Source organism: Mustela putorius, unplaced genomic scaffold (assembly GCF_011764305.1).
Source record: "Mustela putorius furo isolate JIRA1106 unplaced genomic scaffold, ASM1176430v1.1 tig00000929_pilon_pilon_pilon, whole genome shotgun sequence".
NCBI lineage: Eukaryota > Metazoa > Chordata > Mammalia > Carnivora > Mustelidae > Mustela > Mustela putorius.
The window spans coordinates 548,848-566,616 of NW_025421520.1; the positions used below are offsets into that span (position 1 = coordinate 548,848).

At 47.3% G+C, this 17,769-nt stretch overlaps 1 protein-coding gene across 1 annotated transcript in view; it reads left to right on the forward strand.

Annotated features, from left to right (window-relative positions):
- The window catches only part of NCAPG2 (non-SMC condensin II complex subunit G2), a 60,479-nt gene that overhangs the window by 24,881 nt on the left and 17,829 nt on the right, over nt 1-17,769 (forward strand). Inside the window, exons 14-23 of the mRNA XM_045086312.1 lie at nt 1,417-1,569; nt 5,918-6,140; nt 6,367-6,464; nt 10,985-11,158; nt 13,305-13,375; nt 14,372-14,525; nt 14,857-15,030; nt 16,626-16,742; nt 16,828-16,968; nt 17,401-17,500. Coding sequence (XP_044942247.1) covers nt 1,417-1,569; nt 5,918-6,140; nt 6,367-6,464; nt 10,985-11,158; nt 13,305-13,375; nt 14,372-14,525; nt 14,857-15,030; nt 16,626-16,742; nt 16,828-16,968; nt 17,401-17,500 — 1,405 coding nt within the window. The remainder of the gene's footprint in view (nt 1-1,416; nt 1,570-5,917; nt 6,141-6,366; nt 6,465-10,984; nt 11,159-13,304; nt 13,376-14,371; nt 14,526-14,856; nt 15,031-16,625; nt 16,743-16,827; nt 16,969-17,400; nt 17,501-17,769) is intronic.

A 17,769-nucleotide genomic window follows, 5' to 3' on the forward strand; every position in this document is an offset into this window, starting at 1 on the left:
ACATAGGCAGTATTTATTTATCCTAGAATAATTAGAAAATACAGAGAAAGAACGATTTTTAAATTACCCATGATTCTACTCTATAGGTATGCTACTATGGACATTTTTGTTGTACATCCAAAGTAACAGTTTTGTAAAAACCAAATTGAAAGTGTGGGCTACGAAAAAGGCCTACTTGAAAAATACCGGCTTTTGGTGTATGGCCTGGGTGGGTAGTGCACAGTGTTTTGTTGTGTGTAGTACTTAAAATTTTTAAGTTATACACTAAAATTGACTGTTTTGGTATACCATATGTTCTTTTAACAAGAACCTACGGGACTGTCCTTTGTCCCATCATCTGGTGTCAGCGCTTATCAGGGACACATCTGGTCTGGCTTCGTCTTTAGCCAGTCTATTGTCTCCCACTGTTGATTACTTCGAAACTGTATCAGCTTGTCTATAAATAATTCAGTATGATGGTTAAAGTATAAGGTCTTGTCCTATTTAATGATAATATCATAGTAATGTTGTGTGGTGGTAGGTGGTGACGACACCGTCATGAACACAGCATGACGTGCAGAATTGTCGAGCCACCGTGCTGTGCATCTGAAATGAGTGTCACATTGTGTGTCCACTGTAATTCCTATAAAAAAGAAGTCTCTTTAAAAAATCCTTTTTCCTAATAAGTGGAAAGCAAAGGTGGAGTGTATCAGATCTTCCAGTTGGTGACTGGTCTGAGCACAGGCCGGTCACGCGACCACCTGTCTGAGGTGCATGTGGCTGTGTCCCCACGATAAGGGAGGCTCTGTGCCCTCTGACTTTCATGCAGGATGGAGTCAAGAAATAAGAGAATTCATGGGCCACCAAAAAAATGTGAAAGGATTGTTGGATCCGACACAAATTGGCTTTGGAGCCCTCTCCACCAGTAGTTGTTCTGTCTTTCATCTCTGAAACTCCCGTAACATGTGGCTAAGCGAAAGCATTGCAGGGTTATTTTGTAACTGCTTTAATTTTGTTTGGACAGAACAATGGGTAAACTGATTATCAGTGTTGAAACTTTACTAATTCTTTAAAACTATGTGAACCTTTTAGAAAAGTGTTACTTTCTGGGGTGCCTGGGTGACTCAGTGGATTGAGCCGCTGCCTTCGGCTCGGGTCATGGTCTCCGTGTCCTGGGATCGAGCCCCACATCGGGCTCTCTGCTCAGCGGGGAGCCTGCTTCCCCCTCTCTCTCTCTGCCTGCCTCTCTGCCTACTTGTGATCTCTGTCTGTCAGATAAATAAACAAAATCTTTAAAAAAAAAAAAAGAAAAGTGTTACTTTCTGTAGGTATATTTGTTTCACTAATAGTTCACTAATAAGGATGAAACGGAATTATTTTAACTTTTTATTGTTTATGTTCTAAATTTGAATTGTTTATATTTCTCCTTTTTGGTAGTGTCTGCCGATAATTTTGGATAACAAATTAAGCCACCCGTTATTAGAGCAGCTTCTGCCGGCGCTGAAATACAGTCTGCACGACAACTCCGAGAAAGTGAGAGTGGCGTTTGTTGACATGCTGCTGAAAGTCAAGGCCGTGCGGGCTGCTAAGGTAGGACAGGCAGGACTTTATCACTGAAGACAAAGTAATTTTAATTCAAGAGTCTTAGTAATCACACTTAAACTAGTCGTTGTCTGGTCTCTTCTGCCAATTTATTATATCATAAAATTTTACTTTGTGATTTTCATTGAAGTTTCTGGAAATCTCATCAATGTGTGTTTTCTTTTTGAAAGACAATGTAAGCAGCCCCCACCTTAAATTATATTTTTATCATGTCCGTGAAAGCTTTTATTCAAATATACTTTTATATTTTATATTTTATTCAAATATACTTGGCACTCAGTAACTACTTAAATATTGCTGGGAGAACATCCTTTACCTTTTACAGAAGAAAGCAAGGAGATAATTGTGTTGTGATGGACATTTTAACATGGTGTAAACTTTTGAAGTGAGGTCTACTCTTTTAGCTTGAATCCTATCAGTTTTTGGCAAAAAACGTTAGTTAGAAGGTTTTTAACTTCACTTGATAACACTCTGTCTTTTCTTCTTCCATGCGGTATTTTTCTGAAATTTACTTTAAAAGGCTGGTTTGTTCCAGCATAGAATGTGGGAGCTACCTGACATGTCCATTAATGTAGGGTTGGCCACACAGACCTGTGGTCTGTTCATGCAATGGAAGAATGCTGTGTGGCCGTGAAAAGGAATTAGCTCACACGGAAATTCCACGGGGATAAGAGTAAAAGCAGGTATAGATGTGTGTATAGTGGGCCACCACTACATGCATATGTATGTGCTCTGATGGTGTAAAATATTCCTAGAAGGAAATGAGAAATTAGGAACAGTTGCCTGAGGTGAGGGGGATGGAGAATGGGGGACAGGATATATATTTTTTGTTTTTTTATGGTTTTTATGAATTTTGAACTGTGAGTTTTTATTAAAAACTAAAAACTATTTTACATGACCTCCACAGCACACATGCCCCAAGTCACACCCAAGTGCCCATCCGTGGTCACTTTGTTGGAAGTCGTTGGACCGCGTGCGGTCTGTCTCTGGGTTTCGCTGTGGCCCTTCCACGTGTTTGCGGGTCCTCAGGCCCTGGGCTGCGCTGCTGCAGGCCTCCATGAGGTCCCGGAGCACGCGTGCCCCAGCAGCGCTGTTGGGCTGCCCTAGGTCTTCTGTGTCTCCTCATGTATTTTAGAATCAGCGTGTCCATTTTAACAAACAAGCCCACTGCAATTTTTTTCCCATTTGCTATTAACAGCTTATTAAAACTGAGTAGTTCTGAATCTGAGACGGGACTTTTGGCTTAGTGTGTTGTTTGCAGTGCAGGTTTGTTTGCAGAAGACTGTTGTGATGACTGACAAGGAACAGAGAGGAGCGTTTTCTCTTTACTTATGGGTCTACTCAAGACAGTTGGGGGAGACCAGGTAAGACGAGGACAGAAGTTCTTTGACCGGGAAGTTTGGGTTGTAGGAGAGTAGCAAGAAAGAAAGCATGACGTTGTACTGGGGTGCTTCTTTCATCTTCAGTCTTGCCTGTTCAAAAGCCAGGCCGAGAGTGATTCAGCTGTGAGATCTCGGAAGGGTCTAGAGGCAGCTAACTGGAAGTGGGAGTGGCTCATCGTCCACGGTGTCGGAATGACTGGGTCCCCTGCTGCGCCGTCAGACGCCGCTCATGTTTGTGTTAGTGACGCACACACAACATTGGAGCCAAAGACCAGCTACCGATTTGCTCTGGTTTTATCTGTCGGAGAAACCAACCTGCTGGTGATATGTTTGGGTAAAGTAAAACCTTGGGTAATTGAAACAAATAACAGAAATCTGCGCCAATCAGAATTGTTCTGCATTATTTAAGAAAAGTGAATCAAAGAAAAACAAGCTAATACGGGGAGTTTCTGGAAAGGAAGATGTGCACCAAATGTTAGTTGTAAGAATCAACCCGGAACCTTGGCATTTGGTAATAGTGCCGATGGCTAGTTCGCATTCGAGATGGTGTAGTCTCCATGAAGGCTCAGGAGTCGGCCATTTTACTATGACTGGGGACAGACCGTGGAGAGCCTCTCAGGCTGGCTCTGTGACTGGGGCTGTTGTGCTGGGACCTGGGATGTTTCTTGGTTCTCTCCTGCAGCCAGGTTGGAGCTCTGAGGTCTCGAGTCTTGAAGAGACTTGCTTCCCAGAGTTCTCAAGTGGAGGCTTTCCCTTTTCGCTGGGATGTTTCCTTCTTTGGCTGTGCATGTTCTGAAGTTGGCATTTACTAACGGCAGAACTGACCCGAGTCCTCGCGTGGAGACGGTGTGATGCTCCTGTCGAGGGCGCTGTCGGCCAGAGGGGCTCAGCACTCTGGAGCCGTCTGCTTCTGTTCTGTGTCAGCGCATGGCTGCACACCGTTGTCACCCATCTTTCCGTGATGTTGCAGGCAGCCCCGCGCAGCAGGTGAATGGCGAGCCCATTCATTGGCCCTTTTGGTCTTGGGTTGAATCTGCTTTTGCAGGGGTTGTGAAATCTCACTGCAAAGCTAGGTGTGCTTGAGTGTTTTGGCAAGTGTTTTTTTTTTTTTTTTTTCTAAAGATTTTATTTATTTGACAGACAGACATCACAGTAGGCAGAGAGGCAGGCAGAGAGAAAGGGAGGAAGCAGGCTCCCTGCCGAGCAGAGAGCCCATGCGGGGCTCGATCCCAGGACCATGAGATCAAGACCCGAGCCGAAGGCAGAGGCTTAACCCACTGAGCCACCCAGGCGCCCCTTGGCAAGTGTTTTTTGCTGGCTTTGTTGTCAGCCACAGGTGTGGTGTTCAGGGTTACACCTTAGGGCACTCACATCAACAGCCACACAACCAGTCGCCCATCAGCTGACACGCGGGCGGGAAGGGAGCAGGGGAGGTGAGGGGCGAGGGACGGCGCTCGATCTGCCGGTGGATCACTCTCAGCACTGCCCTCCTGAACCTTGCAAGTGCCGCCTCTCACCCTTGAGTAGAAGTCTCCCGTCGCCTGCCTGCCAGCTCGCTTAGTTTTGTACTTAGCTGGCCGTGGGCTCTCTCCTCTGAAGCCTCCCGCCTCTGGTGGGGCAAGAGCTGAGAGCAGGCCTCCGTTCCGTCCTGTCTGCCTGACTCACGGCTGGCAGCACGGGGGTGCCTTTGCCTCCCCAGTACCACTGGGAGTACAAGTGTTGGGTGTCTTTGCTCTGGTCACTTTTTCTGAAATACTAAGAGGTATCTAAGTGGAAGTGTCCCCGCCCTGTCAGATGCTCAGGGATTTCCTGCAAGGGGAGGTGTGAACGTGTTCTCCGGGATTTTCAGTAGAAGGTCATTATGACCTTGGCGTGAGCAATTTCATTGGGAGTGGAAGCCTTGCCGCGCGGTAGGTGGGGCTGTAGGTGGCTGAGGAGGTGGAGGTGGGGGCAGAGACAGGCCTCGGGGCAGGAGGGAAGGTGAGCTTCGAGGAGACGACGACGAGGAGAGTTTTGTGGGGGAGGCTTTTGTTTTATGAGTTGGAGAGACTCGAAAATACTTAAGTGCTGATGGCAAACGTGCCGTAGACAATACTGGAAAGGGGACAGACTGTTAGAGCCAGGTCCTTGAGGAGAATGCACGTCTGCGGTATTTCCCGCATTGTGCAGAGGGGACTGCCGCGGGTCGGTGTTTGCACAGGATCGCCAGCGAAGGGCCGAGGACAGGATTGGAACACTTCACCACTGGAATCGGTTTTCTTTCTGCTACCACGTTTCTCTGGTCTGGAACATCTTGCTTGGAAGCCTGCAGCTGCTCTTCTGCAGGTGGTAGACCACTTTGAGGCTCTTGAGAAGAGGGGCTCTGGGACAGCTGTGGTCGCACAGCAGCTGTAAGGTGGGCAGGAGGAGGCCGGCGTGGTCGTCCAGGCAAGCTGGCCCCGGGGAGGGGAGGCAGCGATGCGCCCGAGGGGGCTGCCTGCTCTGGGCCTTGGGCCAGGTCAGGTGCCCCCAGGGTTCAGGAGTGATGTCTCTGTGTCTCTGACATAGGGAATGGTGTATCTGCGTTAGCTTTCTGTGTCAAAACTGTTGTCAATTTTTCTCTTGACTTTTCACATTAATGCACCAAAAGTTATGGTGTTTTAGGAAGTTTTTGAATTATGAGACTGGTAATCATAGTTATCATTTGAGAGTTTACACCAAGCATGATACTAATTAGTTGTAATTAACCCTCCCAATAGTGTTATACTTTGTTTCCTTATGTCAGTGCTTTTTAAAATATGGATTTATTCTAACTTCTCTACGGAAGAGTCACGGTTTCTGGTACAGTCATTTAAAATGAGTTTTCTTGAGTATAAAGATTAGTTCCTTTTTGATTTTTCTCAGGAAATTTTGCTTAAAGTATTTGCAAGATTATAGAGGCAGTTGACTATTTCCTGTGTGTGTGCCGTACACAGTTTTGGAAAATATGCCCCATGGAGCACATTTTGGTTCGTCTGGAATCAGATTCCCGGCCTGTGTCTCGGCGCCTGGTGAGCCTCCTCTTCAACTCTTTCCTGCCCGTGAACCAGCCCGAGGAGGTGTGGTGTGAGCGCTGTGTCGCGCTGCTGCAGATGAACCACGCGGCCGCCAGGAAGTTCTACCAGCACGCCCACGAGCACACCGCGTGCGCCAACATAGGTGCGGGACGCCTGCGGCTCAGCACAGCACAGTCGCCTCCCCAGCGCGTAATTAATGTCGCGTGGCCTCCACGTGGCTCGTATTAATAAGCTTCACGCTTTTAGTGCATTTCTTAATGATTTCCTTTAAAATAATACTTCTAATTGTTTGGGATTCTGATTTTACTATTAAATATTTCTGTTGAAGAAACATGTATATTAATTACCGATTTGTTTTAACGTTTTAGCAAAGCTGATTCATGTGATTCGCCATTGCTTAAATGCCTGCATCCGGAGGGCTGTGCGCGAGGGCCACGAGGGCCACGAGGAGCGGGAGAAGGAGAACGTGAGTGTGGTCAGGCTTGGCCTGGCTGAGCTGCGCCTGCGGCCATGTTACCTCAAGGAAGAAAGGCCCCCGTGCCCCGTGGCTAGAGAGGGGCAGAGCACGGGCATTTCCGTAGACTGTTACATTGGTAATATTTTGATTTCCCGTTTATTTCTTCAGTATTGATAGATAAGTCAGTGGATTATTGTAGGGGATCATAAATAATGTTTTTGAAAGAATTGCTCTATATTCTTTGTAGTTCATTGTGGAGTTTGGGTAGGATTTAATACAGAGGAAAATTTATTGCTGGTAGCACCCTGTCCCAAATTTTCTCGGCCTTAGGCTTCTCTGTATATTTCAGTTCGGCCTGGGTGGAGCGTACACCTGGATTGGATTCTGGATGCTACCATACTTTGTAATTAATGGGTGTTAGTGTTAAGGATTTACTCATAGCCAGTGCTGTGAGATTCCACTAGAAACATCTGGGGTTGAATTTCTGGGAATGAGGGTACTGAGAATCGGCTTTTCTCCCTCCCGCCTCCGTACTTCCTTCTTCCTTCCTTCTCTCCTGCGCTGTCAGAGAGAGCACAAGCAGGAGGAGAGGCAGGGGGAGTGTAGGGAGAGGCAGAAGCAGGGAGAAGCAGACTCCCTAGAGAGTATGGAGCCTGATGTGGGGCTGGATCCCAGGATCCCAGGATCGTGACCTGAGCGAAAGGCACTTACCCAACTGAGCCACCCAAATGCCCCTAGAATTGTCTCTTAAAAGGTAATTAAATTGGGGCCCCTGGTGGCTCAGTGTGGTTGAGCCTCCGACTTCTGATTCTGGGTCAGGTGATGACCTTGGTCATGGGACGGAACGTGAGTCTGCCCTGCTCTCAGCTGGGAGGTCTGTTTGAGATTCTCTCTCTCCCTCTCCCACTGCCCCTTCCTCTGCCCGTGTGTGTGCTTGCACATACACTCCCTCTCAAATAGATAAATCTTTTAAAAAAAATTGAAAAATTTTTTAAAAAGGAGTTAAAGGGACTGGTCAGCTGGTATTTCTTCAGAATCCAGAGTGACCACTTACAAGAAATTGAAGACTCAGACACATTATTTATAAGCAGTATCTTAAGTTTTTAAACAAGCTCTCACTCTCATGTACATCTAAACTAAAACTTGGGAGTAGTTTTGTAGTACACAAATAGATTAGGTAACCAGCCTTTCAAAGAAGTTGCAAGAGACAGTCTGTCCTTTTGCTGAGACCTAGTCCTGCATGTAGGCCCCAAGGTGAGGTCTTTCATCAGCCTGACCCTGCCTCAGTCCCAGCCTGCGTCCGCCGCCTCTGACACAGGCTTCTTCTAGGAGAGACCACCTGGTTGGCTCACATGTCTCACGCTGGCCTCATGACTCCTGCACACATCCCAGGGACACTTGTGCCCGTGGGCTCACAGCTGGAAGGCCACCACTCCACCAGCCTAGACCCTGTTAAAACAAGTGCTCGTCTCTAGCCCAGTCAGCGACACAGGTGTGAAATTAAGGAGCAGAGAGAGAGAGAGAGAGAGGGACTGGGCTTCATCCTGACCGTGGGCCTCGGCTAGTAGTTACCGCCACTCACAGACCTCAGCCTAGATTTGGAGAGCCTTCCACCCAGGGCATTTGGAGTTGGTTCTCCTTTTATTTTGGGTGGAATTTAAGTTCATCTCTTCAGGGTTTTCCCCTCAGTATGCAGATTGTACGGGCAGAGAATTTCAGGACGGTGACTGCATTGCCCTATATCGTCAGAAACCTCCGATGGAGAGGCCGGCATGGTGGCCTCACTCCATGGTTCTGGAGTGTCCAGTCTCGGTGTGGGAGACGGTGGGAGTGAAACACGGGAGCGAGCACCGCTTCTCTCAGGGTCACCACTGTGAGCTCAGAGTGACGGTGAGATCAGTTTTGTAGAAGAGCAGAGACGTAGTTTGTGATGTACTCATTGAGAGGCTGTTACATTTTGTAAATTTTGAAGGAACCCTCCACCCCATTATTAAAAACTTAGGTGTTATTGGGAATGCTTGCATCGTATAACACTTTGGGTCAGTTTCTGTACCATTTGAAAACACAAGAGTTTAGAAATATGTAGGTCCGTTATAGTTTATGCTGGATAAGAAATACACTTTGTCATGTGGACATTCTCCAATTCTCTAAAAGCAAAATTTTTAAAGTTGTTCTTTTACTTTTTCTAATTGCTAACTACTAAACATCAAAGATGTTCTCTGCTAAAATAAAAAGTTGGCTTCCAGCTTAGAAACTTAGCACATTTTTGTAAGGAAGTAGTGGTGGCTTTTTCATGAGACTTTCATGATAAGGCTACTGTGCTAAACATTGGAATGGGAGAAAGTGAAGTTAATTGCAGAATGGAATTTCATCAATCTGTTACTTATATTGTTCTTTCAGTAGTTTCTAAGCCTTTAGTAGTTTTAATTCTTTTTAAATTTGTCCATAGCTCGTTCAGAATATTAAGTGCATAATGAAAAATCTAGCTTTGGGGCGCCTGGGTGGCTCAGTGGGGTAAGCCTTTGGCTTACTTCTGCCTTCGGCTCAGGTCATGATCTCAGGGTCCTGGGATCGAGCCCCGCATCGGGCTCTCTGCTCAGCAGGGAGCCTGCTTCCCCTCTCTCTCTGCCTGCCTCTCTGCCTACTTGTGATCTGTCTCTGTCAAATAAATAAATAAAATCTTAAAAGGAAAAGTAAAATCTAGCTTTATGTATAAAGTACCTTTGCTTTTTTCTGTGTATTCCTTAAATTTCTTCTATTTTTTTTTAAAGTTTATTTATTTAGGTAAACTGCAGCCAATGTGGGGTTTGGACTCACAACCCCGAGATCACTACTCACATGCTTTACTGACAGCCATTTGGGAGCCCCAAGTTTGTTTTCTTTTAAACTATCTTTTTCCATTGTGTTTGAGTAGATAGCATAACAGTACCGGTGCCCGAAATGAATCTTCTTTTGCATTTTAACGTGGTCGATTTTTAGGAAATTGTCTGTAGTGGCTCTTTGCAGGCTCAGACGGTCTTTGGTCCTGTCCTGTCGTAGGGTTGGCTAGCAGGCTCCCATCAGCATGTGTGTGAGCTGGTTGTGTTCTGTGCAGAAGACTTGCCCGAGTGCGTTTGTGGCTTCGCTGGAGCCCTCAGAACGCAGCAGCGAATATTGCTCACGGCCAGAAGCTCAGAAGATGTAACGATGTGTTATTTTAGAGCAAACTGAGGAAGCCAGTGATTGAGTGGGAGTCGGTCATCATCAGCCCTCACCAGGCCTCCAGGTGGAGAGGCTAGAAGACAGCCTGGGGTGGTGATGGGCCGAGTTTGTACTGAGTTTCAGTAGCGATCACATCTCGGGAAATCCCTCCCTCCTCACCCCCAGTGTGTTCACATCAAAGTTTATGGCACGAAGTGACATCTTGCCTGGCGAGGACGCGGAGAAAGGGGAGCCTCCTGCACTGTTGGTGGGAATGCGAGCTGGTGCAGTGCTCTGGAAAACAGCAGGAGGTTCCTCAAAAAGTGGAAAATAGAGCTACCCTATGACCCAGCAGTCACACTACTGGGTATTTACCCTAAAGATACACATGTAGTGAACAGAAGGGGCATGTGCACCCGAATGTTTCTAGCAGCGATGTCCACAGTAGCCAAACTATGGAAAGAAACAGGATGTCCATCAACGGATGGATGGATAAAGAAGATGTGGTATGTGTATGTATATACACGTGTATATATACACATACCACATCTTCTCCATATATATATATATATATATATATATAAATACTACACAGCCATCAAAGAGAACTCCCTAAAATCTTGCCATTTGCTATGATATGGATGGAACTAGAGGGTATTACTCTGAGCGAAAGAAGTCTATCAGTGAAAGAATTATCATACGATCTCCCTGACATGAGGAATTTGAGAGGCAGAGTGCGGGGTTGTGGGGGTAGGGAAGGGAAAAATGAAACAAGATGGGACCGGCAGGGAGACGAACATGAAACTCTTAATCTCATGAAACAGACTGAGAGTTGCTGGGAGGTGTCGGGGGAGGGACAGGGTGGCTGGATTATGGACACTGGGGAGGGTATGCGCTATGGTGAGTGCTGGGAGGTGTGTAAGTCTGATGATTCACAGACCTGTACCCCTGGGACTAATAATACATTATATGTTAATAAAAATAATTAATTAAAAAAAGTGACATCTTACAGCAATTCAGAAGATATAGTAGAAATATGCTCTTTACTTGCATATTGTGTCCCTAAAGACAATAGTTTATACATTTTGATTTTTAGACGGTTTTTAATTCATATAAAGTGTTGATTGAAAGGATATAGGGTTCATTTAGCATTTATTTCTGGAGTGGGCTTTTAAATCTCTACTAGAGATTTTCAAATAGAAGATCAAATCATTCTCATGAAATGAAAGTAGACTTGATGCGCTTTACGTTTCTGCTGCAGGTTCGGAATTCTGAAATGCACTTTTAAAGTTAGAGTTGTTACAGTACTTGTTATGGCTTGATTCACAATCAGATTATTCATATCTTAGGTTCTGGATAAAACACTGTCTGTAAGTGACGTCGCATCCATGGCGGGTTTGTTAGAGATCGTCGTGATTCTCTGGAAGAGTATTCACAGAAGTATGGAGAAGAATCAGGAGGCCAGAGTCTACACCATGAACAAGTTCGCTTCCGTGCTCCCTGAGTACCTGAAAGTCTTCACGGTGAGACGCCACCATCGCACGCCGCGTAAGATTGCTTTTGTGCAAAATTAGCCGAGGTGCCCCACACGCTCACCAGCAGGACCTGCTTGGTCCTCTGGAAGGGGGGATGCTAAGCCAGTGCTCACCTGGCAGGGCGGGTAGCCTCCAGCCTTTCCAGAGGGTGGAGACCATGTCTTCCCCCTCATATCCCCAGCACTCAGGGAAATGTGTGGGTAAGTGCTCGGTTTTCCTGTCTTCAGTGGTCTGTGACACCATTTGAGAATTTAGTTTGATCAGCTGGAAATTGAGAAGGAAGAGTGGGCAAACACGATACCACAGCGGCTGGGTTTTGTGGACGCTCTGAGGCATTTGATGGCGCACCGCACGCACGTGGGTTTCTGAGGGGTGTGCGGTGTGTCTGCGGGCAGAACCATGCATGGAGCTTCTAACTGGGTGACGGAAACCTGTTTCTTGACTTTTTACTTTGGAGGGAAGTTCATTTTTCCAAAGCAAGTAGAAATAAGACTGAGCTAGAGATGAAAATGTACTCCCAACTACAGAGAAAGTGTGGTTTGAGTACAGATTGGTCATAGGTTTCGTGAACCGTCCTTCTCAATGAATTTTACTTCTGGGCTCTTCCAAAACCGCTTGTATGACCTCGATCCCTTAGCTGTTTGAGCCCCATTTCTGTGACTGTCAAGTCTCTGAGCTTCACTGTGTTCCTGAAACGCACCTGTTCAGGGAGGTAAATGATCTGACTTGCCAAAGTCGTTAGTACAGTGCAAAGCTCAAATAGTTGCACTGGACTGAGAAGCCAGCGTTATCTCAGAATTCTCAGACAACAACACAGAAGCCCACGGAATACTGGGTGAGAAGAGAGATGAGCAGCGCGGCCTGCAGGTGTCCGGGGACCCAAGGAAGGCAGTTAATTAATTCAGTTAATTTCAAACGATTCTGGCAAGAGAGCTGCTCTGTACTCAGTTGCTCCGAGAACATTGTGGTCTTCTCTGTAAATGAATGAACGGTCTGTAATCCAGACAGGGCGGAATTCGTGGTAATTATCAGTCTACTTTTGAAACAGTAAGAGCACAATTTTTGTGTTGGGAGTTGGGGGAGGGATGGGCCCACGCCGACTGAATGCAGAGAAAGTACAGATCAGATTTCAGTGTTGTCCCTGGTTCTGTCTCATGTATGGTTTGGGGGAAATTGTTAATTTTTTCTCTTAGGGTCCACCATCTCTTACTCTTCCAGTCAACCAAGGATATTTTCTACTAAGTGTTTTTGGTGGAGCCTGGTCTGCCGTTTGTGTTGTGGTGTGGCTCTGGCTCCTTCAGTGCCACCGTGGATGGGGTGCTGTCGTGTGCCTCACGCGGTCCTTCCAACGGTGCCCTCCCCTCTTGCAGAGGAGGAAACGGACCTCTGTCCTGCCTCCTTGCTCTCTGCTGGCCCAGCTGGTAAGACTGGAGTCTGGTTGGACCAAGATTTGGCTTGGTGGCTTCTAAGCCTGTACATTTTCCATAAACTGTATTGTCTTCCCAAAGATTTTCTTATTATTTTATGGAAAAGGTTTTCTCTATTTCATTCTCTTGACATTTATTTAGGATACCAAGTGTACAGTTAACTTTTTTCTCCTTTAATGAGTATTTAAAAAATTTTTTTTAAAAATATTTAATTTATTTATTTGTCAGAGAGAGCGAGCACACAAGCAGGGGGAGTGGCAGACAGAGGGAGAGAGAGATGCAGGTTCCCTGCTCAGTAAGGAGCCCGATGTGGGACTCGATTCCAGGACCCTGGGACCACTGAGTCCCCCAGGCTCCCCTCAGTATTGTTTGTAAAATAGAAGTCAGTGCCTTGAAAGCCAAGAATTTCTTGTCCACTCTGCATACTGGTGCACCCTCAGGATCTAGCTGTGCAATTCATACACAGTAGGGGCTTAATAAATATTTGCATCAATTAATACATCGCACAAAGTGGTAAAATGTCATTTAAAACTTTGAAACTGCTTCTCAAACATAAGGCTTAGCAGTAGGTTCAACTGAACACTGAAAGGAGTGCTCTAGTTCCCACTGAGCAGCTCTGAAGATGGGTTATTAGGAAGTTGTGTGGACAGCCTTTCAAAATGTCATTGCGTTTAAATACTCTTTTTTCCCTCTTTTTGTGCTTTCAGGATGACCGCTGCAAGGTCCCTTTGTTCATGCTCATGTCCTTTATGCCAGCCTCTGCTGTGCCCACATTCAGGTATCTCCTCTCTCTCTCTCTCGGAGGGGTGGTGAGTGGGAACCCTGCCGTCGTTGTGCTCACTTATTAACGGGACATTCGGCAGACTGTCACGCTTCTGCTTTAAGGTCACAGTGGTGGCGGGGACGAGCAGGATGCGGTTCCCAGTGGGCGCCGGAGTTGCTAAGGAATATAGGAAGAGCCTACGTGAGCTAAAATTTGTCCCTTTAAAATCTGGGGTGTTAAGGCCAGCATGAAGGGACTTCAGAAGCATGCTGCCTGCGTGTGCCTGGCACGGGGCCTCCTGGGCTGAGGCGTGCTGAGGTGCAGGGTGCCCTCGGAGGGTGCAGAGCAGGCGCGAGCCCGGCGTGGAGGGAGAGGCGTGAGGAGCTGGTGGTTTTCTGCTGTTCTGCCTGCAGACAACGCTTTGGGGACAATGGGTTGGATAAGACACAATATTGAAATTAATTGTACCTATTTTTCTTTCCTTTTTTAAAGGTAACTACTAGAAAATTTTAAATGACCTAAGTAGCTTGTTTTTGTGCTCATGTTGTATTTTTCACTGCATGGTGTTGTTCTAGAGTGTTGGTTATTATCTCAGTAAAAAAGACTCATTTTTAATTCATATTTATGAAAAAAAATGTTTTGAGGTTAAGCAAAAATTATTTCCAAAAAGTGAGGCATCTTTGCTCTAGAGTCCGATGGAGATGACAGAGAACAGAAAAGCAGGGGGTTTACGGACCTGGCGTGTCCTTGGTAACTTAGTAACTCGCGTCAGGCTGCCGTGACTTCCGTGTTCTCAGGCCGCGGGCAGACTTACCGTTTTGGGTTGGAACTTACCCTGTGCGGTCATCGCGGGGACTGTGTTCCTGCGGCGGAGAGTGTCCAAGAGTTCCTACGATAAGAGGGCCTTATGTACCCTCAGTGTTTAGCTTCCTTATTTTTTTTTCAACTTTTTGAGGAATGGGAAGCTGTTACTGAAATGATAGATCTCATTTATGTATTTGACATTTTCAGTTGTGGTGTGATTTCCACATTAAGAAACCAAGAGGAAGGAGAAGCGGACAAGCGCTATAGTACTTTGCTGGACTGTCTCTGCTCCTGGGGACACGTGGGACACATTCTGGAACTCATCTGTGACTGGCTGCCAGAGGAACAGGCCCAGAGCAAGGTGCATTTCTGTCATGTTTCTTTAAAATTGCTGAATGATGATATATGTGTGTTAGAGATCGTATGCTTTCCTGAGAACATGTTGTTGTTGTTTTTTTAAGATTTTATTTATTCATTTGCAAGACCAAGAGAGAGTAAGTGGGGTGAAGGGCAGAGGGAGAAGCAGGCTCCCCACTGAGCAGGGACCCCCCCCCCACCCAACCCCTGATGCGGGGCTCGATCCTGGGACACCGGGATCACGACCTGAGCCGAAGGCAGACGCTCAATGACTGAGCCACCTGGGCGCCCAGAGCATGTGTTTTAATCGTCAGTTTATGGCTCTGTTCTTTCAGAGTAACTCAGCATCTAAACGGAAAGTGCAAATCCATGACACACGCCCGGTAAAACCGGAGCTGGCCCTGGTTTACCTAGAGTATTTGCTGACGCACCCGAAGAACCGACAGTGCCTGCTCTCTGCTCCCCAGAAGAAGCTCAACCACCTTCTGAGAGCGCTCGAACTGTGCAAGGTAACTTTGTAGAGAGACACGGACACCACACAAGTGAGTCCGTGTAAGTAACGTGTGCGAGAGACAAAGTAAGATTTAAGTTTTTCATACTTGGAGTATAGAGTTTTTCCCGCTGGAAAGGAGTTTAGAGCCAACTAAGTCACTTCCTGTTTGCAGACCAGGACAGGACACGCAGGTGACTCACTGGCAGGGCGAGAGGGGCGCCGGTTGCGGCTTCCAGGCCCGTGAGCAGCCCTCCTCAGAGCGCACCCACCCGTGTGTAGGATGACTTCTCCCCACGCTTCTCTCGCGTGGAGAAGGGAACACTAGCTTCCCCTCACAGTCCTTGGCAGGCATTTTTAGGAATCTTTGGAGGGTGTTTCCTGTGAATTCGGCATTTCCTTTTTCTTTCCTGGCTCTCTGGCTATCTCTAGGGCCAGCCCTCAGAGACTGCCTCTCTGACCGTCGCTGGGGTGGGTCACGCCAGGGCCAGAGCTGCCAGCGCTTCGCAGCTGGGTCAGGTCGGGAAGGGGAGGGGAAGGTCTGACGGAGGAGAAGGAGGCGCCGGCTGTCCAGGGGAGGAAGTGGGCCACGCCTGGCGGCCAGGCCTGGATAGGAGGTGCTGGGATTTTGCCCCTGGACTAACATGGGGCACTGGTTGTGCTGCTGTCCCACGTAGGGCTACCTGTGGGCTCTGGGAAAGATGGGCGGGTGCATTCCCCTTCCAACTTCCCGAGGAGGGGCGCAGACGATAGCCCCACTGACTAATGCTGATGGGACCTCCTCCTCTCCATGTGACAGCCAGACACAGGCTCCCAGCCGTTTCCCAGCACAAAGGGACTCCTTTTAGGGTATGGGGTTAGGGAGCTATGGGCAGGCTGGGGCTCTGGCCCTGCCTGGGTGTGAGAGCATTGTTATTGGGTGGACCTGCCTGCCTTGCTCTTTCCTGGGACCGTCTGTGCTCCTAGCCCCCTGGCTCGGAGCAGGTCACAGTTTGCTCCAGGGGTAAATGCTTGCGTTCTTAATCCTGATAGTTCCTTGAGCAGTAACTGTGGGGAGTTTTTTCGTTTTTGTTTTTGTTTTTGAAAGATTTTATTTATTTATTTGACAGACAGAGATCACACGTAGGCAGAGAGACAGGCAGAGAGAGGGGATAGCAGCTCCCCGCTGAGCAGAGAGCCCGATGTGGGGCTCGATCCCAGGACCCTGAGATCATGACCTGAGCCGAAGGCAGCGGCTTAACCCACTGAGCCCCCCAGGCGCCCCTTGGGGAGTTTTTATCTTGTCCCTTAGAAGGGAGGATCTGCTCCTGAACAAATATTATGCTGTATGTTAGCTAACTAGAATTAAAATTAAAATTAAAATTAAATTTAAATTAAAAACTAAAAATAGTAAATTACATGAATAGCGTAGAACGGAGCATCTCTGGGGGAGAGCAGGGGAGAACTACGTTTCTCGGACGTTTTGTGGTGTCACTAAAGCCCCTCCGCCGTCCCAGCGTGACCTTCCAGCGGCCGCTGTGCGCAGCCGCTACAGCTTGTGCTCACGGTGCGGCGGCCACACGTGGGTGGTGACTGAGAAGCTGGAACACGACCACAGACTTTTGTACTTTGCAGGCGGACCTGGAATCCATTTTACAGTTGCCAGGTGGGAAACATCCCAACTTCAGTGAAGCGGTGGCCCTGCGGGCCTTCAGCCTGCACTGCCGGCTCAGCATTCACCTGCAGCACCAGGTGAGTCTGGCCCTGCTGCACGATGACGTGGAGCCCCTTGGCAAAGCCGGTCCCGTTACTGATTTGTCGTCTTCTTGTTGGACAGTTCTGCTCAGAAGGGAAGGTTTACCTGTCCATTTTGGAAGACACTGGGTTTTGGTTAGAAAACAAAGTTCTGTCTTTTATCCAAGATCAAGAAGAAGAATATCTCAAGCTTCACAGGGTCGTTTATCAGCAGATCATCCAGGTCAGAAGCCCTACAACATGGAACCCTTCTCTTACCCAAGTGTGTGCTTCCACATTCTCTGTTTCAAAGCTGTGACTTTGGACGTGGTGTCGCTCTTCTGCGGTGTGGTATCCGTTCAACATCCAGAGTCTGTCCTTTCCCAGCACATACACCACCTAATTCTCACGGAGTTCTACAGCTTGCATGTAATAGGTTTTCATTAATGTTTGTGGAGTGACATAAAATGGGTTTCCATATTTCTTATGGAAATAAAAATGAGAACCAATGTAGCTTTATGATAATTCCCTTGTAAAACAGCTTTATAAATACTTGCTGTGGGAGCTAACTAGTAGTCCAGCCAGATGTTAGAAGCTTTACCAGACTGGATTTATTCCCCTTTTGTGGCTCTCAGTTTCTTGGTAAGTCACACCAGCGTGTCTGTGTCTCTTGCAGACCTACCTGACAGTCTGTAAGGATGTCGTGATGGTTGGCCTTGGCGATGATAAGTTTCAGATACAGCTTCTACAGTGGAGTCTCCGAATCATGCAAACAGGTACCCTGCCTCTATTAAAGGACTCGTTTAGAGCAATGGATGGTCAAACCACGTTGCTGATTGGGACTCTTGCATTCAGGTGGCAGATACGTAACACAAACTGGCTCACTCCGAAACAGGGATTTAGGGGCTGACGCAGCTGGGCAGTTCAGAGGTGGTTCTGGTGTCCGACGCGCCTGAGCCCACAGTTTCTTTCACGGATTCTCCCAGTGGTTTGCCTGGTTGTCAGGTGACTTTGCCGTGTGGTGGACTCGTGCCGTGGCAGCCCC